At 41.0% G+C, this 14591-nt stretch overlaps 1 protein-coding gene across 3 annotated transcripts in view; it reads left to right on the top strand.

Annotated features, from left to right (window-relative positions):
* The window catches only part of lrch1 (leucine-rich repeats and calponin homology (CH) domain containing 1), a 211844-nt gene that overhangs the window by 114297 nt on the left and 82956 nt on the right, over positions 1 to 14591 (top strand). For all 3 annotated transcript variants that reach the window (XM_078559480.1, XM_078559479.1, XM_078559478.1), the window contains exons 3-5: positions 5518 to 5644; positions 12812 to 12917; positions 13004 to 13140. In XM_078559480.1, coding sequence (XP_078415606.1) covers positions 5518 to 5644; positions 12812 to 12917; positions 13004 to 13140 — 370 coding nt within the window. The remainder of the gene's footprint in view (positions 1 to 5517; positions 5645 to 12811; positions 12918 to 13003; positions 13141 to 14591) is intronic.

Here is a 14591-nt window from a genome sequence, read left to right as displayed (position 1 = left end):
TTTTTAAATTCCTATCCTTGTTTTCAAATCTCTTTGTGGCCTCACCCTTCCCTATCCCTCTAACTTCCTCCAGACCTACAATACTGAGATCTCAGCACTTTTTAAGTCCAGCTTCCTTGTGACACATGCTACATAAGAGGATTAGGGAATTCATCCCCTCAAGCCTTTTGCTTCACTATTCACTTAGATCATGGCTGATCTTTACCTTAATTCCATTTACCCGCCATCATATAACTTCATGCCCTTACTCACAAAAATCTTAGCAGAGTCTTGAACATTTTAATTAACCAGTATCCAAGTGTAGCATGTCTACCATTGCCCAACTGAGATCAGCTAACTCAGCACAGAGCAGGAACTCAATCAATGACGTTACTGTCTCAGTGCCAAACATCATCTGAGTCACTGGGGAACGACATTTATATTTAAATGATTTTACTGTTGCTTCCTTACTTCTTGAAGCTTTGGGATTCTCTATCCCAGAAAGCTGTGGATGCTCAATTGCTGAGATTATTCAAGACAGTGATTGATAGATTTTTGGATCATAACGGATATAGGGATAGTGCGGGAGTTGAGGTAGGAGGTCAGTCATGCATGTATTCAATGGAGGAACAGGCTTGAAGTGCCAAATGGTCTGCGCCTGCTCCCATTTCTTATGCTCTAATGCTCCCTGCTGTGCTGTCTCTCCTGGTCTCTGATGCTGCATTTCTGGCCTTAGTCTAACCTTTTAATGATTCAAATATTTATGTCAAGACTTTTTGTTAAATCTGCAATCAAGGTTAAATAGGCAATGGAGGACCAGTAAGTATACTCATTACCTTGCTTCATTGGTTATGCACTCCTAACCAAGTAGCTCTGCTTGCGCATTGTGTATGTCTGATTTCCACCGATGCACTGCACTTTTGGCATTGATGCACCAAGTTGGCAGTAACTGTGCAGTCTAATGATGATACCTGTGAATGATGTTTTCTCAACCTCTAGCAAGCTCTATTGCCAGCAGACAACACCCAAATAGATAAAATGGGGGGCATTTGCTGTAAATGAGAAATCCTGATTTCAAAATACACTGTTGTCTTGGTGAATCACTACGGTGTTTCAGTAATTAAAGGGAGCACTTCAGGCAAGGTTTTAACAAAAAGCATATTGCTAAATGTAGCCTGTAACTGCAAAGCCCTTTGTGTAAAAGCTGAAATTAAAAAATGATTTTGTTTGTTGCAGAAAGATTCAAAATTCCAATGGTTCCATTTATGATCTTGTCCTTGGTTATCTTCCCTCTTTAGATAGGAGTGGGTGAAAGAGAAGCCACTTAATCTCTGCATCCCTGATATCACCTCGGAGTGAGTTAATTAAAAGTAAACTTGATGTAAAAGTTTTTCTGCAAATTAACTTTTACTATTTGATGAACTATGCATTTAGAAAATTATATAACACTTGGTTTTGGTGTTTCCACTTGCCAGTTGGTGCATTTTTGAAGCTTGAATTATTTCAGCTAGCTGGCCAAGTGTTGAAGTGGTGTCCAAGGATTCAGACGTATCTTCAAGCTGGAATGGTACTAAAATGGCTACAGGAAGATTTTAATAACTAAATTTGTCCTACTGCAACAGGCAGTGTAGGGGAAAATACAGAGAAATTTATTTTTATGTTTTTACTTCAGGCGAAATTTCTCCCTGCAGCAAGCTATCTGAGTATGGAATGCTGTGCCACGGAAAGTAGAGAGTGGTTGCGATAAAGGCCATTGCATCGTATAAAGGCATCAATATTTAAACATTTGAAGCAGAGTAAGAAACAGTGCTAAGGGAGGTTAGCAAGGGGAATAATTTTGGATTGCATTAGTAAAGAGGGGACAGATACATTGATGGATGGTACTATTCAAACGGGTAATGTCTATGGTAGTGGCAGCCTTCTATCTCTTAAAATGATGTTTTGCACCATGATGGTCAGCTCTGTGTTAAGCATCTCCTGGTGTGGTTCAGGAACCCCACTCTGGCATGGCAGTTTCTGCTGCATTTGATGCAGAGGAAGACGGTGAGCTGAGAGGATGCACGATTCACTGGCCTCTGTTTTCTCTGGGCCGCCTTCTTGGCCAGCTGAACTTTCCATTTCTGCTCGCCTCTTCCAATGCCCTTTCAAACAATCAGCCTCCAGAGGTCACGGCTGTCAGCAACTGTCTCCCAATTGTCAGCATCCGCCATCTTGGAAATGGAAATGAAAGTGGGGAAGGAAGTCAGAAAAATTACAGTCACCAGAGAAGTGGTACTGAGTAAATTGTTGGAACTGCGGGCTAACAAGAGCCCAGGTCCTGATGGACTTCATCCTAGGGTCTTAAAAGAAGTGTCTTGTGAGATAGTTGATGCATTGGTTTTAATTTTCCAAAACTCCCCAGATTTGGGGAAGGTTCCATTAGATTGGAAGATAGCAAATGTAACTCCATTATTCAAAAAGGGAGGGAGACAGAAAGCAGGAAATACAGACCAGTTAGCTTAACATCTGTCGTAGGGAAATTGTTAGAAGCTATTATTAAAGAAGTTATAGTAGGGCACATGGATAAGCTCAAGGTCATCAGGCAGAGTCAACACGGTTTTGTGAAAAGGAAATAATGTTTAACCAATGTATTGGAGTTCTTTGAGGAAGTAACGTGCTGTGGATAAAGGGGAACCGGCAGATGTACTGTACTTAGATTCCCAGAAGGCATAAAAGGTCATGGTGTATAGGGGTAACATATTGGCATGGATAGAAGATTGGCTGGCTAACAGGAAGCAGGGAGAAGGCATAAATGGGTCTTTTTCAGGTTGGCAAGATGTAACAAGTGGTGTGCCACAGGGATCACTGTTTAAAATTTATATAAATGACTTGGGTGAAGGGATGGTTGCCAAATTTTATGATGACACAAAGATAGGTAGGAAAGTAAGTTGTGAAGAGGACGTAAGGAGGCTACAAAAAGACATAGATTAAGTGAGTGGGCAAAGGTCTGGCAAATGGAGTATAATATGGGAAAATGTGAAAATGTCCATTTTGGCAGGAAGAATAAAAGAGAAGCATATTATCTAAATGGTGAGAGATTGCAGAGCTCTGAGGTGCAGAGGGATATGGGTGTCCTACTGCATGAATCACAAAAGCATGCAATTAGGAAAGCTAATCAAATGTTATCATTTATTGCGAGGGGAATTGAATACAAAAGTAGGGAGGTTATGCTTCACTTGCACTAGTGAGACCACATTTGGAGTACTGTGTACAGTATTGGTCACCTTATTTAAAGAAGGATGTAAATGCATTGGAAGCAGTTCAGAGAAGGTTTACCAGACGAATACCTGGAATGGGTGGGTTGCCTTATGAGGAAAGGTTGGACAGACTAGGCTTGTATCCGCTGGAGTTTAGAAGAGTAAGAGGCGACTTGATTGAAACATGAGAGATCCTGAGGGGTCTTGACAGAATGGATGTGTAGAGGATGTTTCCTCTTGTGGGAGACTCTAGAGCAAGGGGTTGCCCATTTAAAACAGAGATGAGAAGAAATCTTTTCACTCAGAGGGTAATGAGTCTTTGGAACTCTCTTCATGAAAAGGCGGTGGAAGCAGAGTCTTTGAATATTTTTAAGCAGAGGTGGATAGAAGGTGGATAGATTCTTGGTAATCAAGGGAGTGATAGGTTATTGGGGATAGGAGGGATGCAGATTTCAGGTTACTATCAGATCAGCCATGATCTTATTAAACAGTGGAGCAGGCTCGAGGGGCTCAATGGCCTACTCCTGCTCCTTGTTCGTATCTGCATAACTTGCTTGCAGGTATCCTTGTAATGGAGGTGTGGGCTCCCAGAAGGCCGTGACCCAGTGGCCAGGTCACTGTACAGAAGTCTTTGGCTACATGGTTGTCATCTATTTGATGCACATGGCCCAGCCTGCGCAGACGATGTTGGCTTAGCAGTGAACGTATGCTGATGTAATTAATATGCTCCAGGACATTTGGGTTTGTGACCTTGTCCTGCATCTCTTCAGCAATATCTAGTGATCAGATTAGTGAGGGGTAAAATGAAATTAAATTGCAGGACAATTTAGGTCTTAATGCGTTTGTTTTCTTTAAGAAAAGAACAATTTATGGTGGGTGGGAGGATTTTTTTTATTTTAACTCTACTTGTGGCAATGATGTACAACCTATTCAACGGTTTCACCTTTGTCTTTTGTCATTTACACCCTTCTTCCTTTCACTCTACCTCATCAGACAATGTGAGATGGTCCAGCCTGTGCATTTTTCCACTGATGCTGCGCCGACCTTAAAGCACTTCTGACAGAAGCATGGAAGCGAAATTGACGCACAAGTGCTTTTTTACAAAAGGTTCTTCCTCTAACCACAGCATACTGTTTCATGATATATCCCTTTTCCTGTTTTAACTTTGTTACTTTTTGAACAGTTTCAAATTAATAACACCTTGTGCTCTGCAGCTAAATGCTTTTCTGATCCTGACTTGCATTACTATATTCTTTTTATGATGGCTTGGTGGCAGGGTTGAGTGAAATTATAGGATCAAATGTTGCTGCTTAACCAGAAAAGGCCCATTATGAATGGCAGTAGATCACTGGTGCATTTGATAATGGCACAACAAGTGGGAGCCTGTATTGAGTGAGAATCTCCTGCTGTAATCTATCATCTCAGCAAAGTAATAAAAACAGTACTTTTGCAAACAAAGGTTCCCATATACAGCATTTGTGATTCCAAACTGATTTGATTTCATGGATATGTGGTTTAGTTACATAGAATGGCTGTTATGTGTTCCTCCTTCCCTCTGCACTCTGCTTACTCACAACTAATTCTCAAGGAAAAAGGTTAGGGCTGAATGAGGGTGAACTTCAGCTTTTGGAGTAAATAAAGTGAGGAAGGGAGGGAGGAATAGATTGCTATGGTTTCAAATTGCAGTGGACCCTGTTCATTGCCATCCATGGCAATGAAATTAATACATCATATACAACTGTTAAGTAATTTAAAGTGGAAATAATTCTATATTTTGCAACATGTGTGTTAATGGCTGTATCTTAGAACATTGTCTAAACAGACACAAGAAAATGGCTCACTAACCAATCCAAGAAACTGTCAAGACATTTTACACAAATTTGGGTTTATTTTTGGAACTAGTTTTTCAGTTTTATTGTCCCTGACAGTTCCATCCGAAAATATACCTCAAACTGCAGAGAGATGATCGGAGTTTTAATAAAATATAAAGCAAGTAATGTAGAAAACACCGAGTGCAGTGGAAGTGAAAGTTATTCTGGAATGTAGTCATTATATTTCTCCAAAAATGTTATACACTTTATTCATAAAATATCTGAAACAACATTGCAAAACATTTCAACATGGCCATCACAAAAAGTGCAATCAGATTCAAGTTTTCCACATTGATTGTATTGAAGCACCTCATGATCTATGAACATTATAGACATTTCAACATGGTCATTACAGTCAGACAGTGCAATGGTATTCAAATGTAGTCATTATATAACAGTCTTAAGTTTGTGGCTTTGTTCTTTTGTTCCAGTCGAAATCAACTCTCCACATTACCATTGTGCCTCTGTGCTCTTCCTCTTAAAGTCTTGATAGCCAGTAACAATAAGTTAGTGTCGCTTCCAGAAGACATTGGACAGCTGAAGTGTTTAATGGAACTGGTATGTATTTTATTATGAACTATGTTTAATAAGTCTGATCTTTATGACTGTAAAGTCACCTAGAGTTCAGCAGCATTGCTCTTTAACACTATATGTACATTTTAACAGTGTTGACCAGTGGACAGCACTGTCACACTTCAGCTTAACTTTCTGTAAAGAGCCATGTCTACATTGTGAAGTAATATACTTGCACAAAATACAAATGTAAGGCAGCCTGGTCCAAAATATTACCAGTATTTTGAATGCTTGGTGCACCATGGTTATTTTGAATTAGGAGAGTACTTTTAAGCATTTTTCTTGAAAGTTTGATGTTTCTAGATTTCATTAATTGAGAATCCAAAGCAAAGGACCTTAGCTCATACTGTGTGACATTTATTTTAAACCATGGTGATGAGGCAGGCAACAAATCAGGAACTAGGTGACTCCAATATTGTACTTATAAGTGCAAAGATAATAGTGAGAAGGAAGGAAGGAGGAAGGCAAGAGATTAGATAGTTTTGATGTCCTAGAAAAGATGGAGTTAGTGTGGAAACGAACAGGTCTTGATTTCAACACTCAAGACATAAGAAGAACTGGAGAGGAAACCTCAAGGATGCATGATCAATAAGATAAAGGCAGAGAGAGAGAGCGCAAGAGATTGGACATGAGAAACAAGTTTTTCTTGTCCAGGATTACATCCTTCCACAATCTCAAAATATCCCAAATATTCTTGCAGCTAATTATGTACATTTAAATGTAATCACTGCTGCAATGTAGGGAATCAAGGCCAACAGTGTATGTACAGTAAAGTCCCACTGAGAAAAATGAAATAAATGGCCAGACAATCTGTTTTAGTGATGATGGTTGAGGGATAAATGCTGGCCCAGTTACCAGTTTGGTAACTGGCTAAACCTTTTTTGTTCTACTTTAAAGCAGTGCTATGGGATCTTCCATGTCCATGAAGCCCCAGATGGGACCTCAGTTTAATGTCCCATCTAAAGGGCAGAACTTCCAACAGCGCAGCACTCCCTTAGTACCACACTGAAATGTTGACCTTGGTGCTGTGCTGAAGTCTCTGGATCTACTGACTTAGAGGTGAGAGTGCTACCCACTGAAACAAGACTGATTTGAATTTAGAGGAAAATGTGAAGCCAGAAATATAGGTGAGTGAAGGAGGACTAAGGCAGTATCTGTGGGGAGGTAGCATGACAGAAATCACACTCTACATTAGTGTTATAATTAGTTACTGTCTGCATTGCTCTTCTAGTATGATGGCCATTGTATATTATGGATTGAATTTATGTAGTCCAAGAAAATTTACATTTCATGCCATTTACATTCCATCCCACAAATTAATTGCAATGATCTTAATTTCAAGATTGCATTAAGCAGTACTATGGAATAGAATACTATAAGCTTCATTGTTCAAGGAAAAAATATAACATATGATTCAGTATAACAGCATTCTCATAATAGATCCATATGATAATAGATTGACCTTAGTGTACTTATGGGAGGCTGTGCTGAGCTGTGGGGGATAGAGATTAGGAAAGGAGGGAAAATGGAAAGTGTCTCAGCACTGCATCTAGGACTATTTTCTAGTTTTAGTCCAACAAGAGAGGTAGCTGGATTTAGTTCTGTAACATGAAGTGGAGCAAGTAGGTAATATAAGGATAGGCCTGGATGCAGCCAGGTAACTTGGATATGAAACTTGGAAAGCTGAGGTAACAGTCAGTTAAAGATACTTGGCTGATAAAAAGGAAAATAAATCATCCCTGATAAACTGGAAAGAAAAATTGGCAGTTGAGACAGTGGAGAAGTGCAAAAAGAATTTGCATTATATAGAAAAAAACACAGCAAAGCTTTCAAACACAATCACTGTACAATGCTATAGGAAGTTGTGAGGAACTAGAAGAGGCTTTGAACACAAATTTCCAAACAAACCTGGTTATAGAACTTGAGAGAATTGGAGGGTTGACAAAAGTGACATCTCAGCTCAAGAAGAAAGGGATAAATTGGGCTTGGAAAGCACAGTATGAACATTTCTTAAACCCATACAGATCATTGGCTTGGCTGCAGTTAGACTATTGCATCCTGTCTTGGGTGCCCTACTTTGGAAGGATATCAAGACCATTGAGATGAAGCACATGGCATTTCACAGAATCAGAATTTTAATGGCACAGAAGGTGGCCATTCGGCCCATCTTCTCTGCCCTGGCTGTCCAAATGAGCATTATGACTTAGTGTCATTACCCTGCCTTTTCCCTGTACCCTTGCACAATCACCTAATGCCCTCTTGACTGCCTCCACCACACTTCCAGGCAGTGCATTCCAGACCCAGACCACAGAGAAAAGTTTTCTCATGTCACATTTGCTTCTTTTGCAAATCACTAAATCTGTGCCTTCTCATTCTTGATCCTTTTATGGACAGGAACAGCTTCCCCCCCCCCCATCTACTCTGTCCAGCCCCCTTATTATTTTGAATATCTCTATCAAATCTCCTCTTAGCCTTCTTCTCTCCAAGGAGAACAGTCCCAATCTCTCCAATCTATCCTCATAGCTGAAGTTTCTCATCCCTGGAACCATTCTTGTAAACCTCTTCTGCACTCTCTCCAATGTGTTCGCATCCTTCCTATAATATGGTACCCAGAACTGTACACAATATTCCAGGTCTAACAAGTGTCATATAAATTCAGCATAACCTCCCTGCTCTTGTATTCAATGCCCCTATTAATAAAGCCCAGGAGACTATATATGCTTTATTAACTGCTCTCTTCACCTGCCCTGCCACCTTCAATGATCTATGCACATATACACCCAAGTCTTTCTGCTCCTGCACCCCCTTCAAAATTTCACCCCTTATTTTATATTGCCTCCCCATGTTCTTCCTAACAAAATGCATCACCTCACTTCTTCGCATTAAGCTTCATCTGCCACTTATCTGCCCACTCCACCAACTCGTCCATGTCCTCTTGAAGTTCCACACCATCCTTCTCCAGCTCACAACACCCCCAAGCTTCATATCATCTGCAAACTTTGAAATTGTCCCCTCCACATGAAGATCTATATCATAAATGTATATCATGTAAAGCAAGGGTCCCAATACTGACCCCTGGGGAACTCCACTACAAACTTTCCTCCAGCCCGAAAAATATCCATTGACCATTACTCCCTGCTTCCTATTTTTCACCCAGTTTTGTATCCGCGTTGCTACTGTCCCTTCTATTCCGTGAAGGATAACTTTGCTCAAGTCTGTTGTGTGTCACTGTGTCAGGTGCCTTTTGAAAGTCCATGTACACTACATCAACAGCATTATCCTCAACCTTTTCTGTTATCTCATCAAAAAACTCCAGCTAGTTAAACACGATTTCCCCTTTAGAAACCCAAGCTTGCTCTTCCTTATCAACCCATATTTCTCCATGTGACCACTAATTCTATCCCAAATTATTTCTAGAATCTTGTCCACCACTGAAGTTAAACTGACTGGTCTGTAATTGCTGGGCTCATCCTTACAACCTTTTTTGAACAAGGGCATAATGTTTGCAATCTCCAGTCCTCTGGCATCACCCAAGTCTAGGGAAGACTTGAAAGATTATGGCCAGTGCCCCTGCAATTTCTACTCTCCCTTCAATACCCCTGGATGCATCTCATCTGGTCTCAGTGCCTTGTCAATTTTAAGTACCGACAGTTTATTCAACACTTGCTCTTGTCAATTTTGAACCCTTCTAGTGACAGAGTTTCCACTATGGCCTGGGTGGCATCTACCTCCTTGGTAAAGATGGATGCAAAGTATTTATTTAATACCTTAGCCATGGCCCTTTCATCCATGTGTAAATTCCCTTTTACGGTCCCTAATTGGCCCTAGTCCTCCTCTTACCACCCTTTTACTATTTATATTTCTATAGAAGACTTTGGGATTCCCCTTTATGTTGGCTTCCAGTCTTCTATAATCCCCTCTTTGCTTCTCTAATATGCTTTTTCACCTCCCCTCTGAACCTTCTGTATTCCTCTTGGTTTTCAATTGTATTTTCTACCGGACACCTGTCATAAGCACACTTTTTCTTCTCTATCTCAATTTCAATCTCCTTTTTCTTCTCTATCTCAATTTCAATCTCCTTTTCCATCCAGGGAGCTCTGGATTTGTTTGCCCTACCTTTCCTTTTCAATGGGATATACCTTGGCGGTGCAGAATTAATTATTTTTTTAAAAAAGGTAGCAGTTTTTCCCCCCAATCTTTTGTTCCCGTCTCTGGGCCCAGCTTGCCCCATTGAAGTTGGCTCTTGTCCAATTAAATATTCTTACTCTGGATTGCCTATCGTCTTTTTCTATCATCCTAAAACATACAATACAATGATTACGGACTCCTAAATGTTCCCCCATTGACAGTTGATCTACTTGGCTCAACTCATTTCCAAGAACCAGGTCCAACAGTGTGTTTTTTCTTGTTGGATTGGACACATACTGCTGTAGAAAATTCTCCTGAACACTTTTTCCCTTCTCTGCCCTTTACACTACCACTGTCCCAGTCTACATTCGGGCAATTAAAGTCCCCCATTATAATTACTCTATAATGCTTGCATTTCTAATTTCCCTGCACATTTGTTGTTCTAGGTCTTTCCCACTAGTTGGCAGTCTATAGACTACACTGAGCAATTTCATTGCACCCTTTTTGTTCCATAGTTCCAGCCAAATTGATACTGTCCTTGAACCCTCTAGGACATCCTCTTTCTCCAACACTACAATGCTCTCCTTAACCAATACCGCCACCCCTCCTCCTTTCCTATCTCTTTTGAACACGTTGTATCCGGGAATACTTAACACCCAGTTCTGCCCTTCCTTGAGCCAGGTCTGTTATCGCCACAACATCATATTTCCACATGGCAATCTGCACCTGTAACCCCCCCAGTCTTATTTACTATACTCCGTGCATTCACATACATGCGTAGTAACCCTGATTTAGATTGTTACTTTCTCCCTTGCCCCAACTTTACCTATTAAGTTACTATTCTCTATACTAGTGCTATCTGTCCCTCCCAGTATTTTGTGCACCCTAGTTTCCCTTGGTTCCCACACCCCTGCTGAGTTAGTTTAAAGCCCTCCCAACAGCACTAACAAAACTTCCTGCAAGGAACTGAGTCCCAGCTCTGTTCAGGTGCAATTCGTCCGGCTTGTACAGGTGCCATCTCCCCCAGAGCCAGTCCCAGTGTCCCAGGAATCTAAAGCCCTCCCTCCTGCACCATCTTTCCAGCTGTGCATTCATTTGCCTTATTCCCCTGTTTCTGTACTCACTGACACGTGGCACTGAGTAATCCGGAGATTTCTACTTTTGAGGACCTGCTTGTTAATTTTCTACCTAGCTCCCTAAATTCTGATTTCAGGACCTCATCCCCCTTCCTACCCAAGGCGTTGGTACCAATGTGGACCACGACCTCTGGCTGATCACCCTCCCCCAGAAGAACGTCCTGCAGCTGCTGTGTGACATCCTTGACCCTGGCACCAGGGAGGCAACATACCACCCTGGAGTCATGTCTACAGCCACAGAAACGCCTGTCTGTTCCCCTAACCAATGAATTCCCCTATCACTGTTGCTCTTCCTTTCTTCTTCCTCCCCTCTTGTACAGCCAAGCCATTCATGGTGCCAGAAACTTGGCTCTGACTACACTCCGAGAAACTGGTACCCTCATCAGCTTCCAAAACGGAAAACCGATTTGTGAGCAGGACCCCAGGGGACTCCTGCTATACCTGCCTGCTTCCCTTGGACTGCCTGGTGTCTCCAGGCCCTTAAGCTGCAGTGTGACCACCTCTCTGAACGTGCTATCCACGTAGCTCTCAGCCTCGCGGATGCATCACAGTGACTCCAGCCGCCATTCAAGCTCTGAAACCTGGAGCTCAAGTTTCTGCAGCTGACAGCATTTCCTGCACATGTGGTCATCTAGGACACTGGTAGCATCCATGACTTCGCACATATTACAGGACATGCATTCCACTCAACTGCCATGTCTTAACTCTATTTCCCTTACATTAACTTTGTTCTACTTTGGATTATTTATATTACTTTATTATATTGGCCCTACAGTTTCCTTATTCCTGTGCTTCTCAGTTAAATCCAAGTATAGCAACTTGTTTAAAAATATTACGCTTTTCTAATTTACTCACCAGATCTTACTTACCAAGGCTGCCACTCTTCTTTCTGAGGAAAGGTAGAATAAGAAAAGAGCGCCTCCTCACTCAACTCCAGTTGAAGCTCTCTACTGCAGCCAAGACAAAGTCAGCACTATAAGATAGCCTACTTTTATATTCTCTGAACTTAGCCTCTGAAAACCTGATTAAGCCAGTTATCTAATTAACTAGCTGCAGCTGCATGCAGAGCCTGTATGAGCCCCGTTTTAAGGCTGGGCTAAAACTCACCTCTTCCAACCCTAACAGCAACTTTTAGTTAATTGCTAAATTAAAGAAAGACAAGACTTTAGATAGAATTTAACTCTTAAACAGTCTCAGTCAACAAACTCCAACTGAAGCACTCACGCCTCTGAAGATTGTGATTCAAGCCACTCTTAGGAATCTAGGCTGACACTTCAGTGCGGTACTGAAGGAGTGCTGCATTGTATGAGGTGCCAAATTTCGAATGAGATATTAAACCTGCTCTCTCAGGTCCATGGCATCAAGAATCTTGAGGATCCTGTGGCACTATTTCAAAGAAGAGCAGAAGTGTCCTGGCCAATATTTATCCCTCAATCCACATCATTAATAGTACATTGACTCTACATTTCATTACTACATTGCTGTTTGTGGGATTTTGCTGTGCGCAAATTGGCTGCTGCATTTCCTACATTATGACAGTGACCGCACTTGAAAAATAAACATTTACTGTAAAGTGCTTTGATCTGTAAAGTCCTGAGATTGTAGACCATGAAAGGCATTATTTACCTATATGCATTCTAGTGCATATTTTCATGCATTCTTTCTCTTGTGTGCTCTCTCTTCTGCTGTCCCTCATGCTCTCTCAGCAATCTCCATCTCTTGTACTCTCTTTTGCATTCACTCTTACTGTAATAGAAATATTAGAGCTGTAATCTCTTTAAGTTTATTGTAGTTTCTGTACAATTCATATAGCTCTTTATGGAACCAGATTGTAATTTCAGAAATAAATCTAATGATTACTTTGTTTTTGCTCCCTTTTAATATTCAGGATGTGAGCTGCAATGAAATTACAGTTTTGCCACAGCAGATGGGACAACTTCAGTCACTCAGAGAGTTGAACATAAGGCGAAATTATCTGCAGATTTTGCCAGAGGGTGAATTTCTCAATATCTTTCTTAGTCTACAACAAGCAGTGAAATAATTTTTAAAATACTAAATTCATTTGATTCTTTTCCTGCAGAGCTAGCAGACCTCCCGCTTGTGAAATTAAACTTTTCCTGTAATAAGGTTGTGTCAATACCAATCTGCTACAGGAATATGAGGCATCTACAGATAATAGAAATGGATAATAATCCACTGCAGTCTCCGCCAGCACAGGTCAGTCGTTTTTAACAGAAAAAATCAAGAATACAGAATAAGTTCTAAATTTCCTTTGAAATGATATTAGATACGGACAGTGTAACATGTTGCTGAGGCCATTCAGTGCTTGAGTGGACCTGATGGTTGGGACTGACAGGTCATTTTATCTGAGAAGAATTTGGTTTCAACTCCTGTAGTCCTATTAGTAGTAGAAATTGTATGCCAGCACCCTGAGCCTTAATGGCACCTGTTTCAGTGCTACAGTAACCTGTGTATGTGCGCATATTAGTGCATATGAGTATCTAAAAATCTGTGACCTGCATGCACTAAATCTGTTGAAGGGTCACAAACCCTATGTATTGAACTCAAGGTTGTTGTGCAGTAGTTTATGTTCTATCAAATATTCAGTGTTACCCCACAATATGAGCCAACATACATATGTGACCATGTCCCTATGTTAGTCAAGTTTAATAAACTATATTTTGAAAAGCGAAGGGAAATCTTGCACCTTGACTCCAAATGAATCATTCTTTGCCTTGGTTTGTGCCAGTGCTCAGTTTGAATATGTGTGCTATTTGTCTGAATGCTTTCCAGTGCTAGGCACCCGCCAACACAGCTCGCATTATCTGGTAACTATCATCGTTTCCTGATGGTGTTCAGCTCAGCCCTGGGGTCTATCAGGAAGAAAGAAATGCTGCAATTTTATGTAGACTGCAACAGTTTTGCGCACAGATATGCCTGGTGTTCTAGCTCTTCAAAGAAGTAGAACACCAACTGCAGGTAAACTTGGGAATTGTTTTCTGGTTTCAGCTTCTGTGAGACTATAGAACCAACTGAGTCACATTCCACTCAAATAAAGCATCTCATGCAACTTGAATTATGTAACTACCCAGTCCAGAAAGTTAATGATCACTTGGAGGCATGTTGAAAACCTGAAGAACAATCGAGCAGCCCGAGACATCAAGATTATTATGCTTAATTTGTGAAGCACAAACCGACCTTTGCTGATACCGTAGTGTAGAAATCAACTCTTGTATTGGTAGCTGAGCCAAAATTCAGAAGGGAAAAGTGTGAAAGAACTGGATGATAAGGAGGGAGAGGACGATTCCCATCTGAAGCCTGCATCTAACCAGAATGTCGTCTTGGATTTGGTGGACACTTACAGTCCAACTAATTTGGTAGGTTTTCCTATTCCTGGTTGATCCAGACGTGGGTGAAAGAGTTAATTGTTAGAGGAGAGTTGAAGAACCTGCTCTTGATATCAAGGCAGAACGGAGATAGACAAGGATCAAAAAAAGTGCCTCCTGTGGCTGGAGTCAAACCTGACACAAAGGAGATGGCTGTCACTATTGGAAGTGACTCACTCCTTAGGGAAACATCCTTGATTCAACCACTTCTAGCTGCTTTGTCGGTGATGAATCTTAAGTGCTCAGCTCCAGATACGACTCCAATAATAATGCTTCCTGAAC

The sequence above is a fragment of the Cetorhinus maximus genome, chromosome 16 (genome assembly GCF_964194155.1).
Source record: "Cetorhinus maximus chromosome 16, sCetMax3.hap1.1, whole genome shotgun sequence".
NCBI lineage: Eukaryota > Metazoa > Chordata > Chondrichthyes > Lamniformes > Cetorhinidae > Cetorhinus > Cetorhinus maximus.
This window is presented reverse-complemented; position numbering and strand designations above follow the sequence as displayed.